The 22697-nt window shown below is 39.6% G+C and overlaps 1 protein-coding gene across 1 annotated transcript in view; it reads right to left on the reverse strand.

The window, feature by feature from the left end:
- Window positions 1-868: 868 nt before the first annotated feature.
- The window catches only part of ADAMTS3 (ADAM metallopeptidase with thrombospondin type 1 motif 3), a 256615-nt gene continuing 234786 nt past the window's right edge, over window positions 869-22697 (reverse strand). The window contains exons 18-22 of the mRNA XM_041723863.1: window positions 17339-17504; window positions 14960-15092; window positions 11004-11211; window positions 9283-9400; window positions 869-3621 (exon numbers count right to left, since the gene is read on the reverse strand). Coding sequence (XP_041579797.1) covers window positions 3062-3621; window positions 9283-9400; window positions 11004-11211; window positions 14960-15092; window positions 17339-17504 — 1185 coding nt within the window. The 3' untranslated portion in view covers window positions 869-3061. The remainder of the gene's footprint in view (window positions 3622-9282; window positions 9401-11003; window positions 11212-14959; window positions 15093-17338; window positions 17505-22697) is intronic.

Consider the following 22697-nt stretch of genomic DNA (forward strand, 5'->3'; position numbering starts at 1 on the left):
CTGAAATTATGTTCTTTACCACCATTCATGAGACTTAGTGACCATGATTCAACTAGCTGTGGCCCCTATCGGAAAGCTGTGGTTTGGTCACATAATAAATGAGGGGGAGGAGGATGGGGACACTCTAAGGACAATGAATATATTTAATATCTATTGAGAGCTACACTGTGTTCAGCCCTGTGCTAGCAACTTTACTTTCTCGTTCCTCACAACATTATGCAATGCTGTTTGATATTTCTGCCTTTACCACTTTACAGATGAGGAAACTGACATTCAGTCTGGTTACCCAGGATCATTCAGGTATAAAGGTACAGGTGCACTTCAAATTGGAGCTGGTCTGCCTTTGCTCTTTAAACTGGTAATAACCATGGCAATATAGTGCCTCTATGAGATATAATGAAAACCACCACCACCCCCGCCCTCCCACTGCCCTGATGCCCCATTTCTGTCCACACTCCCAGGTCATGTGTTAGGTATTCCCAGCAATCCTCGGGTAATCCGGGTCAAAAGCTGCTGGACAGCTTTTCTTTAAAAACCACTCTGGGACTGCACATTTGAAAGAATGAAGTCCCCCTTTTTAAACTCTTCATACGTTGTAGCATTATTGCCCTTTCCTCTCTGCATCTTCATGGTTCTGTGGGATGGATTTAAGCAAAAAGCCACCATGCATAGTCTCTCTTTTTCTTACTTAAAACAAATATGATACATCCTGGTGTGAGGATAGGAGACACTTTCACTTTATTTGAGCCTCGTCAGAGAAATTCCAAGTAGCTAATGAATATGACACTATTTTAACTTTGAAGGAGGAAAGAAAAGTTTCCATTAATCAGTGATGAATCTGATGATAAAATCTAGATAGAGCCAGGTCTATATTTTGTTAACATTTTTATTGCTACGTGTTCCCAATACAACAAACAGCATCAGTAGTGTACACTTTGATAAAACGTAATTTTTAGCTTAGTAGAAAAGGAAGCTCAAAGACCAGAAGTGTAACAAATATGTACATCGTTATGGGAGGTGTATGTGTGTGATCATCTTTCTCTGCATTCTCCTGTAGACCAGATGCATACATATGCAAGGAAACTAGAGAGAGTTTCATACTGGGGTAACTTTGAGGAAAAAAAAAATGACTTCTACTTGAGGCTCAGAGATTGTTTTACTATCTGGAATTCACCTAATTCATTTAAACTTTAAAAGTCTTGCACAAAGTAGCAGCGATTCTTTAGAGGTATAGAGTCAATAGGTGAAGCTGTGAGTTTACCATGGTTAAAAGGCAAAAGTCCTTGCACATTCTGTGCTTGGAGAGGTTAACATCTCTATTGTTTGCATAATATAGTTTTAGACAGTTCAGGAACTGACCTCAAAAACATTATGCTCACAACACTTTCTTTTTTTTCTCTTAAGTATTTATCTCTTGCATAAACTTAAAAAAAATGTTTCTAATTCACTATTTCATTAAACAGCTATCTGAGTCTATACTGTTTTATGTTTCATCACAAGGGAACAAATCGTTAACTTTGTATCAATTACTTTAAAAAGGCAAAACGTTTGCATGACATCAAATTTGTTTAATTTCAGTTCTTTGATTTGGCTGTTGTCTAAATTTCTCCACCACACACAAAAATGTGCCTTTCTAATTATGTCTCTCTAGTTTACCAAAATATGTCATTGATATTAGCGTAAATATTTAGTACATAAAAATACTATCAAGAAAAAAAAATCAACTTTTAATAAATATCTTCAGTTCTGAATTCTATATACAAGTACTTTACATCTACTCCCTGGAGAGAGCATTTCTGGCTTCACTGTGAGCAAGGTGACCACTGACATAAATTACTAGCACACTATTGCAGTCAGATGCATTGCAGTTGCGAACATTTGAATATGGACCATGCAGAAAATAAATATTGCAACCATTGACAAATACTTTCTTGCATCTTCTTCCAAAGCCCCAAAGGACTACTATACCTGGGTGTCAATTCTGATTCAATGATGCTTTTCTCAGCTACCAACATACAAGCAAATTATCTCAAAACATTTTCTTTTGTTATTATTACAGTACATTGAGTATAACCATCTGAATATGTCAACAAAGGGAAAAGAAAAATCAACACAAGAACATAGGCCACTTCATTGGTGCCTACTGAGGTCCTGGTAAGAGGGTTTTAATTTAAAAAAAAAAAAAAAAAAAAAAGAGGGGTTTAATTTTGTTTTACACAGGCTAACTTACTAGTCTCTGTTTCTGGAACCATGAGTAGACTACAACATCAATCCTATTGCTTTTTATTTAAAACATGGAAGGTAATAGGTTAGCTGATCTTTGCAGCACATGTGATTTTTCTTTTTCTGTAATTTAGGTATCCCGTTGTTGATTAAACAAAACCACACAACAAAACCCTTTGCACTGTCAGTAGCTATAGGTCTAACTTCTTATTCATTATATTCTGCTTTGAAAATCAACCCACAGAATACCAAATAAGGCAACACTCGACAACAGGCACCTAGAACATCCAGAAATGTAATATAGTAAACAACCATGTGAGAACACATCTCTTAAAATAATACTGATTTCTGCAATATACAATATTTACACAACAGCTGCAAATTCGCTCATACAATACTTCTAATATAGATAAATAGGAATACAAGTCTAAGAATTTTTTGCTCCATTTCCAAAATATTTTGTTAAAGTGTAAACTGTCGGCACCTCTTTTCTTATTTTTAGTGTGACTTTTGAAAAATAAGAAATCAGCTGATATACATAATTGGTTCCAGTCCCTTTGCTGCACTAGAGAGTGACCAACAGGCTTGGCAACTTATTTTCCTCCTATTAACAATCTTTGGTGCTTCCTTTCGATGAATTCTGGTAAACGAGTCGATGCAGAACAAAAGGAGGATGAAAGCAACGAGAAAGTGAACCAGCACTTTTTGTTCTTACACGTACAGACAAAATGAGTTGACGGTTTATGGGGATTTACACTTTAAACAAGCTGTATGCACCATGGGGAGAGGGAGCTTGTCCAGGTTTTCCTCTGACTTCTAACCTTTGAGGTTCATTTTCTCATCTTTCCAAAGTGGATGATCTTATTGGATGTCTCTCGTCAATAATTCTTTCATCTTTCTTTGAGGTTCTTGTCTGAGAAGAAGCACCTATTGAATCACTGACCGCCAGGAGGCGGGCAGCAGCCGGTTCTGAAGATGAGTTGAGGGGGCCGCTCTTGGTGGCTGGGGAGACCAGTCTCAGAGTTTTACTTCCTGCTTGCAGAGCTCTCCTCTGGGGGAAGTTAGCACCATCAGGTTTACTGTTTGGTCTGGAAGCAGTGAATGCATCTGGGCCTCCCACTGAAGAGATCCTACCCAAAGATTTCTTCCTCTCAGCAGGGGGCTCTGACTGGTAAGGAACCAGAGACGTAGGCATCACTAGAGATCCATGGAGGTCGCTAGGGTTAAAGATAGCATCACGATGAGTTTCAGCAGCTTCTGGAAGGTATGGTGGTGGCAGGGTGCTACTGCGCTTGCTACACGACTCACAACATAACTTGTTATAACCTGGTATGGAGCAGTACCGCGCGAGCACCTCCATTTGACAGAATATAGACTTGTCTCCCAAACATGGCTCATCTGCAAAAATTTAAAAAAGACACAATAACACATACATCTAGGGACTTAGTCAAGATAAGAAGCTTCTGCACAGCAAGAGAAACAGTCAACAAAACTAAAAGACAACCTACAGAATGGGAGAAGATATTTGCAAATGACGTATCAGATAAAGGGCTAGTATCCAAGATCTATAAAGAACTTATTAAACTCAACAGCAAAGAAACAAACAATCCAATCATGAAATGGGCAAAAGTCATAAACAGAAATTTCACAGCGGAAGAAGACATAGACATGGCCAACATGCACATGAGAAAATGCTCCGCATCAGTGGCCATCAGGGAAATACAAATCAAAACCACAATGAGATACCACCTCACACCAGTGAGAATGGGGAAAATTAACAAGACAGGAGACAACCAATGTTGGAGAGGATGCGGAGAAAAGGGAACCCTCTTGCACTGTTGGTGGGAATGTGAACTGGTGCAGCCGCTCTGGAAAACTGTGTGGAGGTTCCTCAAAGAGTTAAAAATAGACCTGCCCTACGACCCAGCAACTGCACTGCTGGGGATTTACCCAAAGATAAGATGCAGTGAAACAGCAGGACACCTGCACCCTGATGTTTATAGCAGCAATGTCCACAGTAGCCAAACTGTGGAAGGAGCCTCGGTGTCCATCGAAAGATGATGGATAAAGAAGATGTGGTTCATGTATACAATGGGATATTCCTCAGCCATTAGAAACGACAAATACCCACCATTTGCTTCAACGTGGATGGAACTGGAGGGTATTAATTATGCTGAGTGAAGTAAGTCAATCGGAGAAGGACAAACATTATATGGTCTCATTCATTTGGGGAATATAAAAAATAGTGAAAGGGAATAAAGGGGAAAGGAGAGAAAATGAGTAGGAAATATCAGAGAGGGAGACAGAACATGAGAGACTCCTAACTCTGGGAAATGAACAAGGGGTAGTGGAAGGGGAGGTGGGTGGGAGGACGGGGTGACTGGATGATGGGCATTGAGAGGGGCACTTGACAGGATGAGCACTGGGTGTTATGCTATATGTTGGTAAATCGAACTCCAATAAAAAGTATACAAAAAAAAAAAAACAACACATACATCTAAGCAGCAAATAAGAGGAAGAAATTAAAATTGTGTAGGAATATAAAAAATTTTAAGTAAAATCTGATATTAATTGGAATTGTCCAAAAGAGCATTAAAAATATGAATGTTAGTGGTGAGACTGTAAACTGACAACGGTGTGGATATTCCTAAAGAAATTAAAGACATAACAACCATATGATCCAGTAATTCCCCAAAAAGGTATTTATTTGAAGAAAATGAAAACACTAATTCAAAAAGATATATGCAACCCCATGGTCACTGCAGCATCATTTATAATAGCCAAGATATGGAAAAAACTTAACTGTCCAGCAATGGATGAATGGATAAAGAATTGTGAAATATATATATATATATTTATATATACAGTGGAATATTATTCAGATATAAAAATGAATGAAATCTTTCCATTTACAACACGGACAGATCTTCAGGATATTATGTTAAATGAAATAAGCCAGACAGAGAGAGACAAACACTGCATGATTCCACTTGTGTGTGGAATCTAAAAGAAAAAAAAAAGCTCATTGATACAGCAAACAGATTGGTGGTTGCCAGGGGTGGGGTTTGGGAAGTGGGTGAAATGGGTGAAGGGGGTCAAAAGGTAGCAATTTCCAGTTATAAAATAAATGTCATGATCATGAAATGTATACATGGTGACTGCAGGTCATAATACTGTATCGCACATTTAAAAACTGCTCAGAGGATAAATCTTAAAAGTTCTCATGGCAAGAAAAATAATTTTATAACTATACATAGTGATAGACATTAACTAGACTTATAGTTATGATCATTTTGCAATATATAAAAATATAAAATAATTATATTGTACACCTGAAACTAATATAATGTTAAATGTTAATTATACCTCAATTAAAAAAAAAAAGGAACTTTTGGATAAGTTCACTGAAATAAGTAGTTTTTTCTGTGAAAAGTACTTAGGTTGACCACTATTTTTAATGTCTCCATCAAAAGTCTGCAGATTGAGGGTACATGTTCCTTCCAAGTAGGAACATGTATCTGATTTTATTTTATTTTATTTTATTTTATTTTATTTTATTTTTTTATTTTATTTTATTTATTTATTTTTTGTATCTGATTTTAGAATGAGAAAATAGGATTCATTTTGCCACAAATACTTTTTTAGGATATAAAGGGACATCTGTTTTTTGTGTTGTTGTTGTTGCTATTATTTTTTATGGTATTTCTGGCTTTCTAGTAGATTAGCTTCTACATTAAATTTAAATTTAAAATCAAAATAAATACTAGCATGCCTAGCTAGTTCAGGGCTCAGCTGGTTAAGCATCTGACTCTTGATTTTTGGCTCAGGTCATGATCTCACAGTCCTGAGATGGAACTCTGGGTCAAGATCCATGCCCAGTGGGGAATCTGCTTGAGATTCTCTCCCTCTCCTTTGGCCCCTCCCCTTTGCTTGCTCACTCTCTCCAAAATAAGTAAATAACTCTTTGAAAAAAATACATAAATAAAAATCAAAATAAATTCTAAGTACCTAATGGAACAAATTAAATCTTAAAAATGTGGAGAAAAAAAAAAAAAGACCGTTGACCAGAGTCAATGCAATAATTACATTTTTACTACCAAATATTCTCAGGCTATTTATTATTTGAAAGCATAAATTTGGGTAGAATGTGCCAACTTTCTTTTGAATCATTCATAGTTTTTAAATTTAATTTTACTGAATTGATAACACTTTCTGTTTACAGAGTACTAACCTGACACTCATAAAACACTTGATACATGTGTGTGTGCACTCCTTTTAGGATTTTAAATTTATTTTGAGTACACATTATAAGAATTAAATTTCAAAAAATCCAAATGTTGAGCCCATGGACAAGTTAGTTTATACTTATTTTCAGCCATTTTAGGGCACATCCTCTGCAGAGCCCACAAACATGGTGCAACAAAGAAATATGGATTCTATGTCTGATTCATAAACACGGAGCATTGTAAGTTGTGGCATTTATATACTATAATCACTCAAAATTACAATGTATTATTGGGTCATGCTCTATTGCTAGATAAGGAACCTCTATATAAATTCCTAAAGAAATTAAAAAATCTTTTTTTCTAAAGTTTGAAAAAAAAGGACAGTCAGTTGGCAAGACTGAGATAAAATTACTATATTTGTTACCAATTACAAATTATAAAACTACCTACTAGAGTTATAATACCATGCCCCCTTCCCAAATTGTGGAGTGATCTGTGTTTGCCCGACACTTACAGATATACTAGATAGTATGACATCTCTGCATATTTTATATTAACTAAGGTAATCATCTAATTATGTTGTGAATGCCTGCGTGTCACATTAATGGGTTTCCCCTCAAATATACTTATTATTTCTGAATTACTTTTTCTATGCCTGTATCTTAAAATAAGAATATTAATTTCTTCTTCCTGTATGTTTCAGGCTCTAGGCCCTGGGATGAGAGGACTTTATTTGACCCTGTACTCTTTTCCCTCTGACCCCTCACCCCGCCCCCTCCACTCCCCCTTCTGCGGCCCAGTTCAAAACATGACCTATTCTCTCTGTATTAAAGAAGGGGTCCACATATGAGACTCCCTTCTGTGTGAGCACCTCGGCATCGCAAGGACTGGTTCACAACATGGGTCTAGTTAGGGCCAGAATATGTTTCTGGATAGAGGAGGAAAAGGACGAGATAGTCTTAGGAAAAAACAGGTAAGAGCAAAGGAATACATTCGCTTTATGGTAATTCATCCCAGGATAAATGGGAAGAGCTTAACAGCAACAATGAAATAGTACAATCAAAATGGGGCTTAGGGGAAGAATACACATGAGAAACTCAATCGTTAAGATTAAGGAAACTTTTCAGCCTTCTTGTTCCTTGCCCAAATCATTATAAGAAGTTCAGGAAAACAGTTTTACACATGGTCTCAAAAAGTCATTTCATTTTAATCGTAGTTTGGGACTGATGGGAATTATTACTTGAAATGTGTGATAGAAACATGTGGCCTTTTACGATCTCCAAGAATTGGCTGTTGGGCCTGGATCTCAGAGCAAGACAGCAGCTAAACTGTGGAATCCCTAACACCATCTCATTTGTACCTCTGTTTTACAATTTATTTATTTATTTATTTATTTTTAATTTATGATAGTCACACACACACACACACACAGAGAGAGGCAGAGACACAGGCAGAGGGAGAAGCAGGCTCCATGCACCGGGAGCCCGACGTGGGATCCGATCCCGGGTCTCCAGGATCGTGCCCTGGGCCAAAGGCAGGCGCCAAACCGCTGCGCCACCCAGGGATCCCTGTTTTACAATTTAAAATAATTCCTGTTAGCTAAAGAAAAAGAAGCAATTCCTGCTGACAATTGGGCATATTTGCAGAAATACGTAGCTCTACCAACCATTAAGAATCAAGTTTACTTCGCAAAGTTTTCAGCCTCTTGGCAGTAATACATAAAAATAAAATATCGTGGCGACAGTAAATCTTACAGCTTCTAACTGGGTGAAGTTTGTTCTGTTTGCTTTGTCTCCTGTTTGAAATTTTCAATTATATTTTCCAGAGAAAATGATTAAATATCAAAGTCCTCTGTCTCCCCCTCATGGCCGTGCTTGTTCTTGCTGCCACACATTTCAAATGGAAATTTAAAACGAAATAATTTAAGTTTAAAGGACTTGACCTGGGGCAGCCCGGGTGGCCCAGTGGTTCAGCGCAGCCTGCAGCCCAGGGCGTGATCCTAGAGACCCAGGATCGAGTCCCACGTTGGGCTCCCAGCAAGGAGCCTGCTTCTCCCTCTGCCTGTGTCTCTGCCTCTCATTCTCTCTCTCTCTCTCTGTCTCTGTGGGTCTCTCATGAATGAATGAATAAATAAGTAAATAAATGGACTTGACCTGAAATTTCTTCAAGAAAAAAAAAATAAAAAGCTTTTGGGGACACCTGGGTGGCTCAGTGGTTGAGCATCTGCCTTCGGCTCAGGTCATGACCCCGGGGCCCTGGGACTGAGTCCTGCATCCGGCTTCATGCATGGAACCTGCTTCTTCCTCTGCCTGTGTCTCTGCCTCTGTGTGTCTCATGAATAAATAAACAAGTATAATCGTAAATTTTTTTTTATAAAATAGTGCCTTGACAATTTCCTTGAAGAAAAGAAAGTACAACTCAGCAGGTGTCAATATTTAATCAATGGCTTCTTAGGCTGCAGGCCGATGAAAAGGCCACCTCTTTAGTTCCAAGTCTCATTAGTGTGACAGCAGCACCCACCACCGTCATCGGGCAGGTAACTGGCCTTTAAGAGGAAGCCTGTGATGACAGAAGTGGGGTGAGGTGGGGAAGGGGGGGAAAGCAGATGAACGGGGGGAAAGAGAGAGAGGACAGACAGCAGACGGGGCAGCAGGGGCGGGCGGAGGGAAACAGATCCCAGCACTCGGGGGTCATGACCCGAGGCAAAGGCAGGTGCTCTTCCTTAGGTTACTTTTTGATAAGCAAACAAATTCCAGAGTTTGTCCAGAAATTCCACTTGTTGAGGCTTAAAAACTATTGTCAGAGCAATGAAACCAATGGGTGTCACACCTACCATTGCAGGCAGGCAGCTGACAAGGTCTGACGGCTTCTGGCTTTTCCCCGGCGCAGTGGTCTCCCGCTCTGCAGAGGACCTGCCTCACCTCCGTGCCCTCCCCACAGGTGACGGAACACTAGAGAAACGAAAGCTGCGATCAGAGAGGTTTATTCCACCAGGGTCACCTTCCTCCCTTTCTCTATGCACACACCCATGCACACACGCATGCACAGCTCTGGAGTCCATTCTCTGTGTTCTTTTGCAGACAGGCTATCATGAGTTTACAGCCTGACCTCATAAGTGACCAGCCTGGATACGCTGCTGCTTCTCTGAAGCCTGAGGGTAACACTTGCTTCAGGATTAGTGTGGGACTATGGGAAAGGAGGTGATGTATGTAAACCAACTGTGCCCGGCAGACAGTAAGCATTTCCCGTTCTTTCACCTTCTTCACTGATGGCAGAATTTACTGACAGGCTACCTTGGTTAATTCAACTTCTTTGGAACTACTTTTATTTTATTCCCATAAATTAATTTCTTTAATGAAGGGGCTAACTGCTCTAAAATTAAATCCAAGAACATCTTAAGCTATTGTTCCAGACAGGAGCTATGGGGGAGGGGCCTTCATTCAGGACTCTAAAGAGGAGAGATAGGAGTTATCTTTCTGGTCCCATGAAGGTGACCTTCACTTGCCTGTTCCTTCCTCCCTGGGCCTGCCCTCCACGTCTTCCTTTATTCTCTACCTGCTTTTTTGATGTCCTTTCCACCTCTAAGTTCTTCTCCTATGATTTCATTTTGAATCTTTAGAAATGCCAAAGATGTGGGATTAATTCAGGCAACACAAGCTTGAGTCAGCAAGCCAACACCATGGACTGGACAGGTACTGGCTGTGGAGTGGGGAAGCAATGCACAGTCCTTGAGAAATGTGAGGACCAGTGGCAAGCATGGACTCCAAGACAAAAGTCACACTATTACATCACGAGGGGCACGCTAGAGGTAGGCCTCTTTGGTTCTGGAATGTAGAGGAAGGACTGTGAGAAAGGCAGCCCTGGAAGGTGGACTCTGGAAATGAGCCAGGAGTGGATAAGGAGGAAGGGGTGGTGAGACAGGAGGGGAGGGGAGGGAGGGCCATCAGCTGAAAGGGGGTAGACTCCAATGAGCACAGCCCTTTTGGAAGAGTAAGGAGTTTCTCAAACTCGAAGACAGAGTTGGAATAAAGAACAAAAGAGCAAAAGAAGTGAGCATGGGACTGACTGTGGTGAACGTTTGCAATAGTGAATCATGACATTGTACACCTGAAACTGGTGTAATGTTACGTCAATTATACTTGAAGGAAAAAAAAGGAAGAGGAGGAGGAAGGGGAGGAGAAGGAGAAGAAGAGTTAGTGTGGTGCCAAATGGGGCAGGGCTCGCACTCACTGTCAGGCATTTGGGATCCATCCGGTAGGAAAGGTGACGTCAACAAAGATATTAAACAGAAGATCAGTCACCTTCAGATTCCTCCGTGTCACAAAACCTCCAGACATGGTTTGCCCCTACCGACTCATCTTAAATGCAAGCACTGTTTTAAAATCATTTTCTTTCCTGGCACCTCCAGCTGCTTGATGATGGCAAAGCGCGTGGCAGGTTCTCCACTCGCACCAAGCCTACCCGATCCTGGAGCCCAATGAAAACAGGCTGCATGTGCTAACGTGCGCGTGCAGACACACACACCGAACCCAGGCACGCAGGGACCTGGCCCACCTCACTCCAGGGCCCCGCTTTCCACTGGGAGGGGCAGGGCACTCGGTTGCAGGCCCGGCGGTGGTCCGGCCGCTCGCCCGAGCAGTACTTGCTGTGCACGGAGCGGTTGGCGCCGTCCAGGAGCGGCTGAAGGCAGCGCACGGTGCGGAGCTGGTAGCCGGAGCTCCCGCAGGTCCTGGTGCAGTGCTCCCAGGCCTCGGCCACCCAGCTGCAGCAGGGGTGAGGATTGGAGCGGTTAGTGGCTGTGCTGCGCACTCCTGCTCGCCGCCCAGCCTTCCTGCTTTCTGTGCATCGGACGAGGCAAAAGTCTGAGAATTTCCTAACAGTAAGAGGCCCAATACTTCTGCTTTTAATGTCGTGGTATTTCTCTGCCTCCCTGTGACTGGGAAACCTCTTTTTCTAAACAATCATAGACAGAGGGTTTCTGAAACTCGTCCCAAGGTTGCCGGGTTAGTTGCAGGCATGATGGCAGTTTTCAGAAATATGCCAACTTGCTCTCAGCCAAATTGCCTCCTGGGTGGAAACTTAAAAAGGCAAATCCATCTGAGGCTTGCTGAGACAAACTGATCTGGCTGCTGCTGCTTTTTCAAGAAATCCTGAGTTGACTGACGTCTTAGCATTCTAACTGAGACGACTGTTTAATTTCTACAGTTGCTGCGGAAAAGGCTGCCTGACATATCTGCCCTGTTTGGAAAATTCAGTTCTTCATATGGACTTTTATTTGGCCCGACAAAAAGGTAAAGGTAGTGTGCATCCAGCAGCACTTGAGTGCACCTAATAGAGAGATTTCTAAAAAGATATTTTCAAAAAGATCTCCCATAGGACATTCCCAAATTCTGTGTCATCAATGCCCCAGCACTCTCCAAATCAGCCGCAGATGCATTATTATGAACAGGTCTCCGTGACGTGGGGCTACCAGGTCCCAAAAGGCCGTCACCAGTGATTCCATCTGGTTCATTGATCTGTCAGAATGTAATTGAGGCGTACTCTTTATCCTATCCAGAGTAACTTTCCCTCTCCATTTTTTTTTTTCTTTTCACATATATAGGGCACAAAAATGCAATCATGCTAAAACCTTGATAGTCTTTGGTATTCCCAGTTTGGAATGGCTTTAGCTTGTCAAACTTGCAGCAGAATGTACTGTGGTAACTAAAAGTTGAAGACAGATATTTGAAGACAGATATTACATGAGAAGTATACATTTCATAGTCCTAGATTATTCCCTCCTGAAATTCTTAGGATGACAACGAGGGAGAAAAATGGCATAAACCCACAAAGGTAAAAAAAAAAAAATAAAAAAAAAAAAAAAAAAAGGATAGAAGGCACCAAAAGATAATTTTGGAACCTAGAAAGTGGCGGGACATATGGCTACCAGCTCAGCCGACCTAAGAAGGATGAAGTTTAACTCAGCAGTGGAAGCTGGCAGGCAAACTAACTTGGAGGCATAACTTGAGAAACGTGCTGGATGGTGGCCACCAGTGAAAGGGAACACTGTGAAGCTGGGGGAAGGTAGAGCCGAAAACACAGGACTGAGGAAGAGTCTGTTTGGAAACAGTTCCACTTCCTGATCCTCACCCCCCACCGGCTGATTGCCCCTCCTCTAGCCCAGCAGATGATCTGACCTGCGCAGAAGGTAAACCAGACCTTTAGCTTGTGGACACAGACATAGTCAAGAGACAACAGAAAAAGAGTGAAGGCAGGCGATTCTGTAAGAATCCACATAAGGAACAGTGAGATGACCCTAGTTACCTGTACATGTACAAACGTCTAGAACAGCTATTAAATGGGCTTATGCTCCCTAGGCAGGAGATTGATTCTGCTCTTTGGAACCTGATCATTTCATGAGAAAAGCCCTAAATATACATTAAGGGTCTTCAATAAAACAGCCCAGCCAGCTCTTCCTACAGTGAAGCCCACCAGCAAGCAAATCTTGACCATGAAGCTGAAGCAGGCTTCCAAGCAGCCTTTTTAACACTGCATTCTTATGTACGCATGAACGGCCAATAATCAGCAGACAGAAAGCCTCGAACAGGGGATCCCTGGGGGGCTCAGTGGTTTAGCACCTGCCTTTGGCCCAGGGCGCGATCCTGGAGTCTCAGGATCGAGTCCCGCGTCGGGCTCCCGGCATGGAGCCTGCTTCTACCTCTGCCTGTGTCTTCTGCCTCTCTCTCTCTCTCTCTGTCTATCATGAATGAATAAATAAATCTTTTTTTTTTAAAAAAAAAAAAAAAAGAAAGAAAGAAAGCCTCCAACACAAATGATGGAGGCAGAAAAAAAGAAACAGAAGAAAAGAACTCAAAAGAAATAATGCCTGAAAAAGAAAATAATCTTTGGTATTATAAAATAATCTTTGAAAAATAAAATAAAATAAAATAATCTTTGAGATAAAAGAAAATATTACGTCTGTGAAATAAGCATCAAATGTCTTAAAGGAAGGAACATGTGATGAACAAAACAGAGCGCTTGAATATTAAAGTGCTCTTAGATATTAATAACATGGTTGTAAAAATGAGCATTTCAGCCAGTAGAAACAATAAACAGTAGATGAGAAAAGAAAAGTAAATTAGATCTGTTTAGGAATCCTAATTACAAATATCTCAGAAAGAAAGCAAAAAATATAAAATATAGGAGACATTTTTCAGAAAAAACAAAAACAAAACAAAACCCAGAAAATGTCCCAGCGATGAAAGATACTGGTTTTGTGCTTCAAAAAGTCTTTGAGTACTTAGGAGGATGGATGAGAAAAGTAGAGCATCAAGGCAGTTCCATCACTGTGAAATTTCAGGACACTGGGAACAAAAAGAAGTTCCTACAAACTTTGAATGACAAACAAAAATAGAAAGCACTGAGAACCAGGAGAGCAAATTACTTTTCAACAGCAACATGGGAATCTAGAAAACAATGGAACAATGGCTTCAAAATTCTGAAAGAATAAACACTATAGTTTGCAGTTATATGTGTTTGTATCCAAATGATTAAGAGTGAGAGTAGGTTACCTATATACCCTTATAGTTTAATCTCTTAGCTACTTTTCGTAGGTATATGAGAATGTTTTTTACACAAAAATTTTCACTTTGTATATACATTTTTCAGAAAGCTACTGGAAGACATGATCTACCAGAACAAATGAATACATGAAAAGAAGACAAGAAATTCAGGAACCAGGAGATGTGGTGTAAAAGAGAGGCAGTAGGAAGATTCAGGTAGAGGAAAAGAAACCCCGAATGGACAGAAGTCCAGGGCAGAGCTGGAAGACACTGAGCTCTCTGAGAGAGATCTCGAAGAAGCTGCAAGTGACAGGATATTTGAGTTTTTAGTATTTATAAGAGATTGATACTCATGAAAGACAGTTTGGGGATGAAATAATGAAAAGTAGTAGAAAATAAAGCATAAAAATCAAGGCATTCATGAATTCTAGGAGGAACAGAGTTTCACAAGGAAAGAAGAGCAGCTAAGCGACTCACCTGTTAGGAGACACAGAAGTTGTTAAGAGAAACTGAACATCAACATCAATAAAAGGCAGGTTATAACAATATTGGAAATGCCGAGGAAGAGAGAAGTCTGGGCTGTGGGTATGCATTTGGGGAAGGATTTTAAAAGAATGCTAAAGTCTTCACTTTCCACATTGGAAAATCAGTATACATAATATGCAAAACCTCCCCACCCCCCAAAGTCAAGTCGCTATAAAAACATTTTACTTAGAAAGTTGGAAACGAGGAGTTACCAAATATCAAAGAAGCAACCTAGCTGGAATATGGCTGTTTTTGAGGAGCAGGGAAATGGTAAAAGGCAAGAGAACCACAGCTTTATACAATTCCTGTGAAATGATCTGATTATTTAAACCGGGTATGTTTATTAGCTTTGGCTAAAAATAAAATTAAAATGGAAAACAACTAAGGACATTTAAATCCCTTTCATGTTGTCCTCAGGACACGATAGTTAAAATAACTGCTTACAGTGGATGTGTACACTCTTGAATGTTGCACATTCTTCTAATAGGTTTTGGCTTCTTGTTGACCTCACAGAAGCTGCGGTGAACCATTTTATTATCACTCTTCCTACGGCATCCGTATTTAGTGTACTGGAAACCTAGGAAAGGAAATACATTTCTTTGGATTTACCCACTTATTCATTCTGTTACATATTTGGTCATTCACTCATTCAACAAATATTGACTGATGACATGGGGTGGGGGGGGGGCAGGCACTGTTGTGGATGCGGGAGGTCCAGAAGTCAATTACATAAACAAAACTCTCAACTTTTCAGGGCCTACGTTTAATAAAGATTACAAATGATTAAACAGCAGCTGTGAGTGTGCGAATGAACTAGACCCCGAGCACACACCGTCCAGTGTGAGGGACAGGTTTGACAACCCTTGTGACGATACCCAGGATGCAGGCTTTTAGAGAGTTACGTAAATAATTTACTGTAGAGGGCACCAGAGGGGCACAGAGGGGAGGGTCTCAACTTAGCTGGAGGAGGGGCAGGGACTGCACACAAGAGCTGCACTTCTTGATCAGAATCTTGAAATTTAAACAGTACTGGGAGAAAGGGAAGCAAATTTTTTAAAAACTTTCAAACCTACAAAAACGTTGCAAGGAAAGCACAATGAACATCCGCATGCCTTGAGTCTGGATTAACCTTGTATTACACGACACTATATTTGAGGTACATACATATATATTTTTACATATGTCATAGGTTATTTATAATATGCAATATATATAATATATGTAAAATGTTGCTGAACTATTATTTGAGAGTAAGTTGCTGGCATCCTGACCCTTCACTTCTAACTACTTCAGCATACTGCCCATAACAAGCACATCTATTACATAATTTTTAAAATCAGAATATTTAACAGATAGAATACTCTTATCTAATATATAGACCATATTCAAAATTTGCCAGTTGCCCCTAACATGTTCTCTATAGCAATGTTTTTCTGATCATGGATTATGCGTGTCAGGGAATTAAGCAGGGATAGTTTCTGAGCCTCTTGAATATTTTCGAGAGGTACAAGCCACTTGTTTTAAAAAATGTCCCCCAATTTAGTTTTATTTAATGATAAAAATGTAGCCTCCTAATGATTAGATTCAGGTTATGCACTTTCAGCAGGAATAATACATAAACGATGCTGTGTCTTCAGGACGACACATTAGGAGGCCACAGGATTTAAACTGGGAAAATAATATAAATTCTACTCATTCGGTCATTCAGCCATTCATTCAAGATTACCTTAAAATAAAAAAAAAGAGAAAAAAAAAAAAACAAATTAGTTGACTATTAAAAGACTTTTGCAATAATCTTCCCTTCCAAAATTACGAAGGAAAGCCGGTAAGGAAAGAATAGATGTGGCAGACATTTATAAAAAGGTGTGTCTGGCAAGCCTTGTAACTGGGTAGATGCTGAGGCAGCAGAGAAGGGAAGATTCAAATTAAACAAGCATTTTATAATGGATTAAGTGTCATTTTAAATAATTAACTAAAAACATTTATGGCCCCTCCACTTCAAAAAAGAATCCTCTTTACAAATGCATCCTTGAATTTTAAATTATAGAATAAATGGCTGACATGGGCTTTCCTTACTCTAATTTTTTTTGCTCTTGGTTACTCAGTACTCAGCCCTTTGCCTTCTCCTGCCTGTTGGGGAAAATTCTGTCTAGGCTTGCTCAGCTCTGGAGCATCTATTGTTCAGAACCAGAGGAATGGATGAAGTGAGAAACTGAAAAACTCTGAGGATGCTTCATGGACTTCCTTGAGAAAGGGCAGAAAGGCAGCCCAGTGCACTGAGAACGTAGCCAGAAGCTGGAACACCCAGGTCTGTATACTAGGGTCTGGGCAAATGACGTCCCTGTCCTCAGTTTCCCAATCAGTACAATATAGGCAATCATACTGCTGACCTCGCAGAGCCATTTTGAGGACTGATACACGAATAGAGCATTTAAAACACCACTTGCTCCCTTTGGTACAACTAATAGCTCTTTCATTACTAACACTGATAAAAAAGAAATGTGCTGGTATGGAAAGTAAAAGTGGAGAAGAAGAAAGGCCAGAACCACAGGACACTGAATGTGGGAGGATTTGGGGGAACAGTGAAGTCATTAAACGTGCCACCATGTGAATAGAAGACCTGAGGAAAAAGACAAGAGAATTTCAAGGTTGCGATAAACGGATTCTCATCCTTTGTAGATTCAGAGACTTCAGTAAAAATGCTTTGTGCTTATGTTTTAGTTGTTATGTTTAGTATTTCTCCGACCGTGGCCTCAATGAGAGGCAATCTTTAAGGTAGAAGCAGGATAACTGGCTTTCTGTGAATTACTTTGAATGTGTTACCTCCGCCACAGGGTTTGGAACACTGAGACCAGCTCTTCAAAGCCCACTCAAAAGTATCTAATTCTTCCTGGATGACATTGTTGCTGCTGATTGTAGGTGCAGAATCTTCATGAATGATGTACTTATAAGTCAGGCTGGAATGGGTATCGTTCTCCTGAGGTATGATCTAATGTATACATGAAATAGATAGGTAAGTCATCTGAAGGGGTTTTATATTTCCAATAAAAATTATAAATATTTCAGAATAGCACTCTTATTAAAACTGGAAAACTTTAAGGCAGTTTTTAAAAATATAATGGTTCTATCAACAAAAGTATAAAAAAATGCCCTGTTTAAGAACAAAAAAAGGTAAATATATATATAACACTTTGACCATAAAAATATAAAAAAAGCACACTGATATATGAGATTATATAATAAAAATAATAACTTTATAATAAGATTCACCGTGGATTTCCTTAACTTATTATATACCTTCTTGCTGCATTTGAAAATTATTCTTTAAAATAACTGTTTGGTCATGATGATAAAGATAAATAATGCTTCCTCCAGCATAATGTACACATTATGGAAAAATACGAAGAAAATAAAAATTATCCATGATTCTACTAAACGAGAGAAAACCAAAGTCACTTCTGTTGTTTTGAGATATATACCCTCGAGATATTTGCATATTGCCTGGTGTGTGCGCGTGTGCGTGTACACATATGTTTTTCAGGCTTTGCTTATTTCACTTAATGTGTCATGTACATTTCCCAAGATAGTAAATATTCTTTGAAAACATACTTCTCAATGTCAGCACAGTGTTTAATCCTAAAGGTAGCATGCATTATTTAGCCATTCACTTGTTAATAAATACTTGTATTGGTTAGAATTTGTCCCCCACCTTTGTGGTGATTTCTGATTTTCTTTAGTGAGCTAAAGGGTACGAGTGCTTTTTATAGCTCTTATAACAGACTGATGAATAACCCTTCAAAATAGTTAGAACAATTATTACTTTCATAATGAGGGTATATGATGAAAAGGGCCCCATTTGGCACTACATACTATATAATTTTCATCTTTGTTAATTAAACAGGCAAAAGATTGTTGCTTTAATTGTTATTTATTTGATAAATAGAAAAGTTTAATTTTCTTGGTTTATTAGTCACTTGTATTCTGGCTGCTATTCTCTGCAGGTTTGTGTCATGCCTTCTTTTTTATTGGTATATATACCTTTTCTTCTAAGTAATTTATGTAATAAGAACATTAATCCTTCTTTTATAATAAGCATTGCAAATATATTCTTAGTTTTTTTATTTGCTCTTTAATATTGTTTAGGGCAACATACTCTTTTTTTTTTTTAAATAAGCTTTTATTGACTTTCATATACTAGCTTTTATAGGATTATGTCAATTATACAAAGGGAAAAGCATGTGCAATTCACTAGTTTTTTTACACTAAATTTTTAGAGATAGCTTTTGTTTGAGAAATCAAGTAATATTAAACCCACTAGGATGAAGGATTTGCTTATCTGGGTTCCTTTTGCTTTTTTTCCCCCTTACTCTTTGATTTTATATTCTAGCCAGATGCCTAATGCTTTCAGTCCCAGCCAGCTACTTGCCATGCTCCAGAGCTCCCAGCCTGGGGTTCCAGCCCTTTAGAGAGGAAAAGATAGAGCACTGCTCTACATTGTCTACAACCCTACCGTCCTAACTACAAGTTTGCTTGTATCTCTGATTCATGTTGTTCCCTGCAGTCACCCTGCTATCAGTGCACAAAGCCTTGAGATAGGCTATCATGGTCGTTAGCAGCAGGGCTCTGAGGCCAGACATCTGTGCCACTGGAAAAGAATGCAGTGTAATTATATGAGTGAAATGGAGCTTCTGATCTCCAACCATTCAAATTTAATGAAATTTTGATTACTATATATTTTTGCTATAAAATTATATAACCTTTGAAATAGAATGACAGAAATAAACCTACATAACCATGCATAATTAATTTTGGCACAGATGAAAAGATAATGGAAAAAAAGACGATTTTTTTCAACAAAGGTACTAGAACAAGTCATTGTAGTGGATTTAAAAACATGTCCACAAATACTTTGATATTTTTCCTCTCAATGAGTAGGGCTTAATTTGTCTCCCCTTCAGTGTGGGTTGGATTCAGTGACTTGCCTCCAGCAAACAGACAACAGCCGCATAAATTGGATGTTACTCCCAAGTGATAAGGACACTTAAGGAGTCTAAGGAGAGGCTCAGATAGTGAAGAACACAGGCCCACCAGCCATCACATGTAAAAGCTTAGAAGGAATCTTCTGAGGCCTTCCAACAGCCCTGTGATTGAGCAGGAAAGCAGATATCCCCAGTGGAGCCTTGGGGTGACCAGCCACAGCCAAGACCCATCTCATGAGATGCCCTGAGCCACAACTAGCCATTTAAGTAGCTCCCAGATACCTGGCCCACAGAAACTATGCAATGATAAATGTTGCTTTGTGTTTAGCTAAGAAGTTCAGGGCAATTTGTTATGCAGTAATAAGTAACTTAGGCATCCATATTCAAAACTAAAAACCTAACATCATACAAAATTTATATAAAAATCACCTCAAAATGTAAAATACAACACTATAAAACTTCTACCAAAAAATAAGAAAATGCTTTAACATTGGATTAGGCAGAAAAAATATATATATAAAACACCAGAATCTTGATCCATAAAAGAAAAAATTGATACACTAGACAACAGGATAGTTAAAATATTTTGCTCTGTGAAAGACACTAGTAAGAGAACAAAAAAAAAAACATTAACTAGAGGAAAATATTTGACAAATCACATATTTCATAATGGATATATCAAGCATATATAAAGAACTCTTAAAACTCAAAAAAAAAAAAAAGAAGAAGAAGAAGAAATAACCCACTTTAACAATGGGCAAAAGATTTGGACACTTTGTCAAAGGGAAATAATTTTCAAAGAAAAAAAATATTGAGTGGGAAGATTTGGTTTCAAATGAGGATAATATTTTCTACAGAGAAAATATTCAATAAATCCAATAAATATTTGAATACAGAATACAATATTTTTCAAACCACGTAGATGTCTTCTGCATTCATCCATGAGGGAGTAATAGAGTTGCCTTGCTGATATTAAAAACAGTAAGACTGGACAGACATATAAGGGAACTTTTGGCAGGTGGGGGTGGGGCAGCAATGAATAACACAGTGAAGGACAGTGATCCCTGTGGGAATAGAAACAGGCCAGGTCCCGGCTTCCTGATAGGGTCAGGTTCCGGGTCCTACACAGGAAGCAGGAGCCCAAGCCATGCCAGCAGTCTCAAGGAGCTGAAGAGATGGAGCGTGGTGTTTGGAACTTGCAGACAGGGCTCTAAAAAAAGGGGGGGCTGCACACAGGGGTGGCCCAGATGCTGCATGTATCCTAGACCAAAGGCTGGCCTGTGCATGTCCAGGCCAAGTCACCACACTGTCTACCAGCAAGTGTCTGCTGTGGGGCTGGGAGCAGGACCAGAGACACCGAAGGTCAGGTGGCGTTAGGGACATGGGAGTTCTTATCTAGCCAGATGACAAGGCTCATTAACACTTCAGGTATTCAGTTAAGGCATCAGAAAGGCCACGCCATAAGAATAGGGACAGAATTGAAACAGACCAGCCCTAACAAAGAATAAATCAAGCTTCAAAGATCAGGAGGAAATGACAGCCAGAACAAAACCTATAAAAGAGGCAACATAAACCAAATGTCCTACAATTTGCCATCCATAATGTCCAATGTACATTTAAAAAATTGTAAGGAGCAGGAAAATGTGACTCATAATCCAGAAAAAAAGTAGCTTATAGAAGCAGACAACATGAAGACACGGGACTTCAAGGAAACGGTAGACATAATGAGTAAAATATATGAAAATCTCAGCATAGTAATGGAAACGATTTTTTTTTTTTTAAAGGACCAAATGGAAATCCTAGAAAAGAAAAGAATACCATCTGACATGAAAAATTTACTGGATGGGCTCAACAACAGATTGGAGATCACATAAGACATAGTCAGTGAACTTGAACATGGCTCAATAGTAATTATCCAATCTGAAGAATAGAGAAAGAGTGATTACAGAAGGATGGACAAAGCCCAGCAGACGTGTGGAACAATTTCAACTGGTTTAACATACGGGTAAATGAGTCCTAGTAGGAGTGAGAGATGGGGTAAAACAGACTTGGCATAAAATGGAAAATCAACCCAAATTTGGTAAAAACAAAAAAAAAATGCACCCATCAACTAAAATCACCAATTGCTTGGTGAACCCCAAGCCAGATATAGACAAAGAATATCGCAAGCTAAGCATATCACAATCAAATGGCTAAACAAACAAGATGAAACAAAAAGATAAAGAAAATATCTTTAAAGAGAAGCCAGAGAAAAATAGATAATTCACATACAGAGCAGCAATATGAACAAGGCTGACTTCTCATCATAAGCGATGGGTTAGGAGTCAAAGATCGTGCCTTCATGTTGGCCTACTTTGTTTCTACATGGCAGGCTGAGACCCTTTATCTCAGAAGCCTGCTAGCATCAAACTCAAATTTTTACATTCCCAGTCCTTTTAAATGTAGCCCCAACAAGCATATTTTTAGCCATTTAGAACCTGCCTGCTTAGCATACCCCTGTGAAACCAAATTCGACATTTGCTAACTATAAAGGAGACTGTGGCTCTAAGGACCCCAAACTGCTGCTGCTCTTCGGGACCTCTCAGAGCAGACTCCCCACCTGCTGCTGACTGACAGCACCTAACCAAAAACACCCCCCCCAATCCCTTCTCAGGAATTGCCACGTGCTTCTCTCCTGAATGAGGGGAGGCCCTACATGTAAAGCTGCTAAGGCATCAATAAAGCTTGTGTGGGGATCCCTGGGTGGCACAGTGGTTTGGCGCCTGCCTTTGGCCCAGGACGCGATCCTGGAGACCCGGGATCGAATCCCACGTCAGGCTCCCAGTGCATGGAGCCTGCTTCTCCCTCTGCCTGTGTCTCTGCTTCTCTCTGTGTGTGTGTGTGTGTGTATCTCTCTTGAATAAATAAATAAAATCTTAAAAAAAAATCTATCTCATCTTTTGTCTTTAATAATGGATTATTAAAAGTCAGGAATCATACTACTATGTTATTAGGATTATAATGTACTGGGATCCCTGGGTGGCGCAGCGGTTGGCGCCTGCCTTTGGCCCAGGGCAGCGATCGTCGGGTGCATGGAGCCTGCTTCTCCCTCTGCCTGTGTCTCTGCCTCTCTCTCTCTCTCTGTGTGTGACTATCATAAATAATAAATTAAAAAAAAAAGAAAAAAAAAGGATTATAATGTACTTAAAATATATGACAAAGTT

The sequence above is a fragment of the Vulpes lagopus genome, chromosome 12 (genome assembly GCF_018345385.1).
Source record: "Vulpes lagopus strain Blue_001 chromosome 12, ASM1834538v1, whole genome shotgun sequence".
NCBI lineage: Eukaryota > Metazoa > Chordata > Mammalia > Carnivora > Canidae > Vulpes > Vulpes lagopus.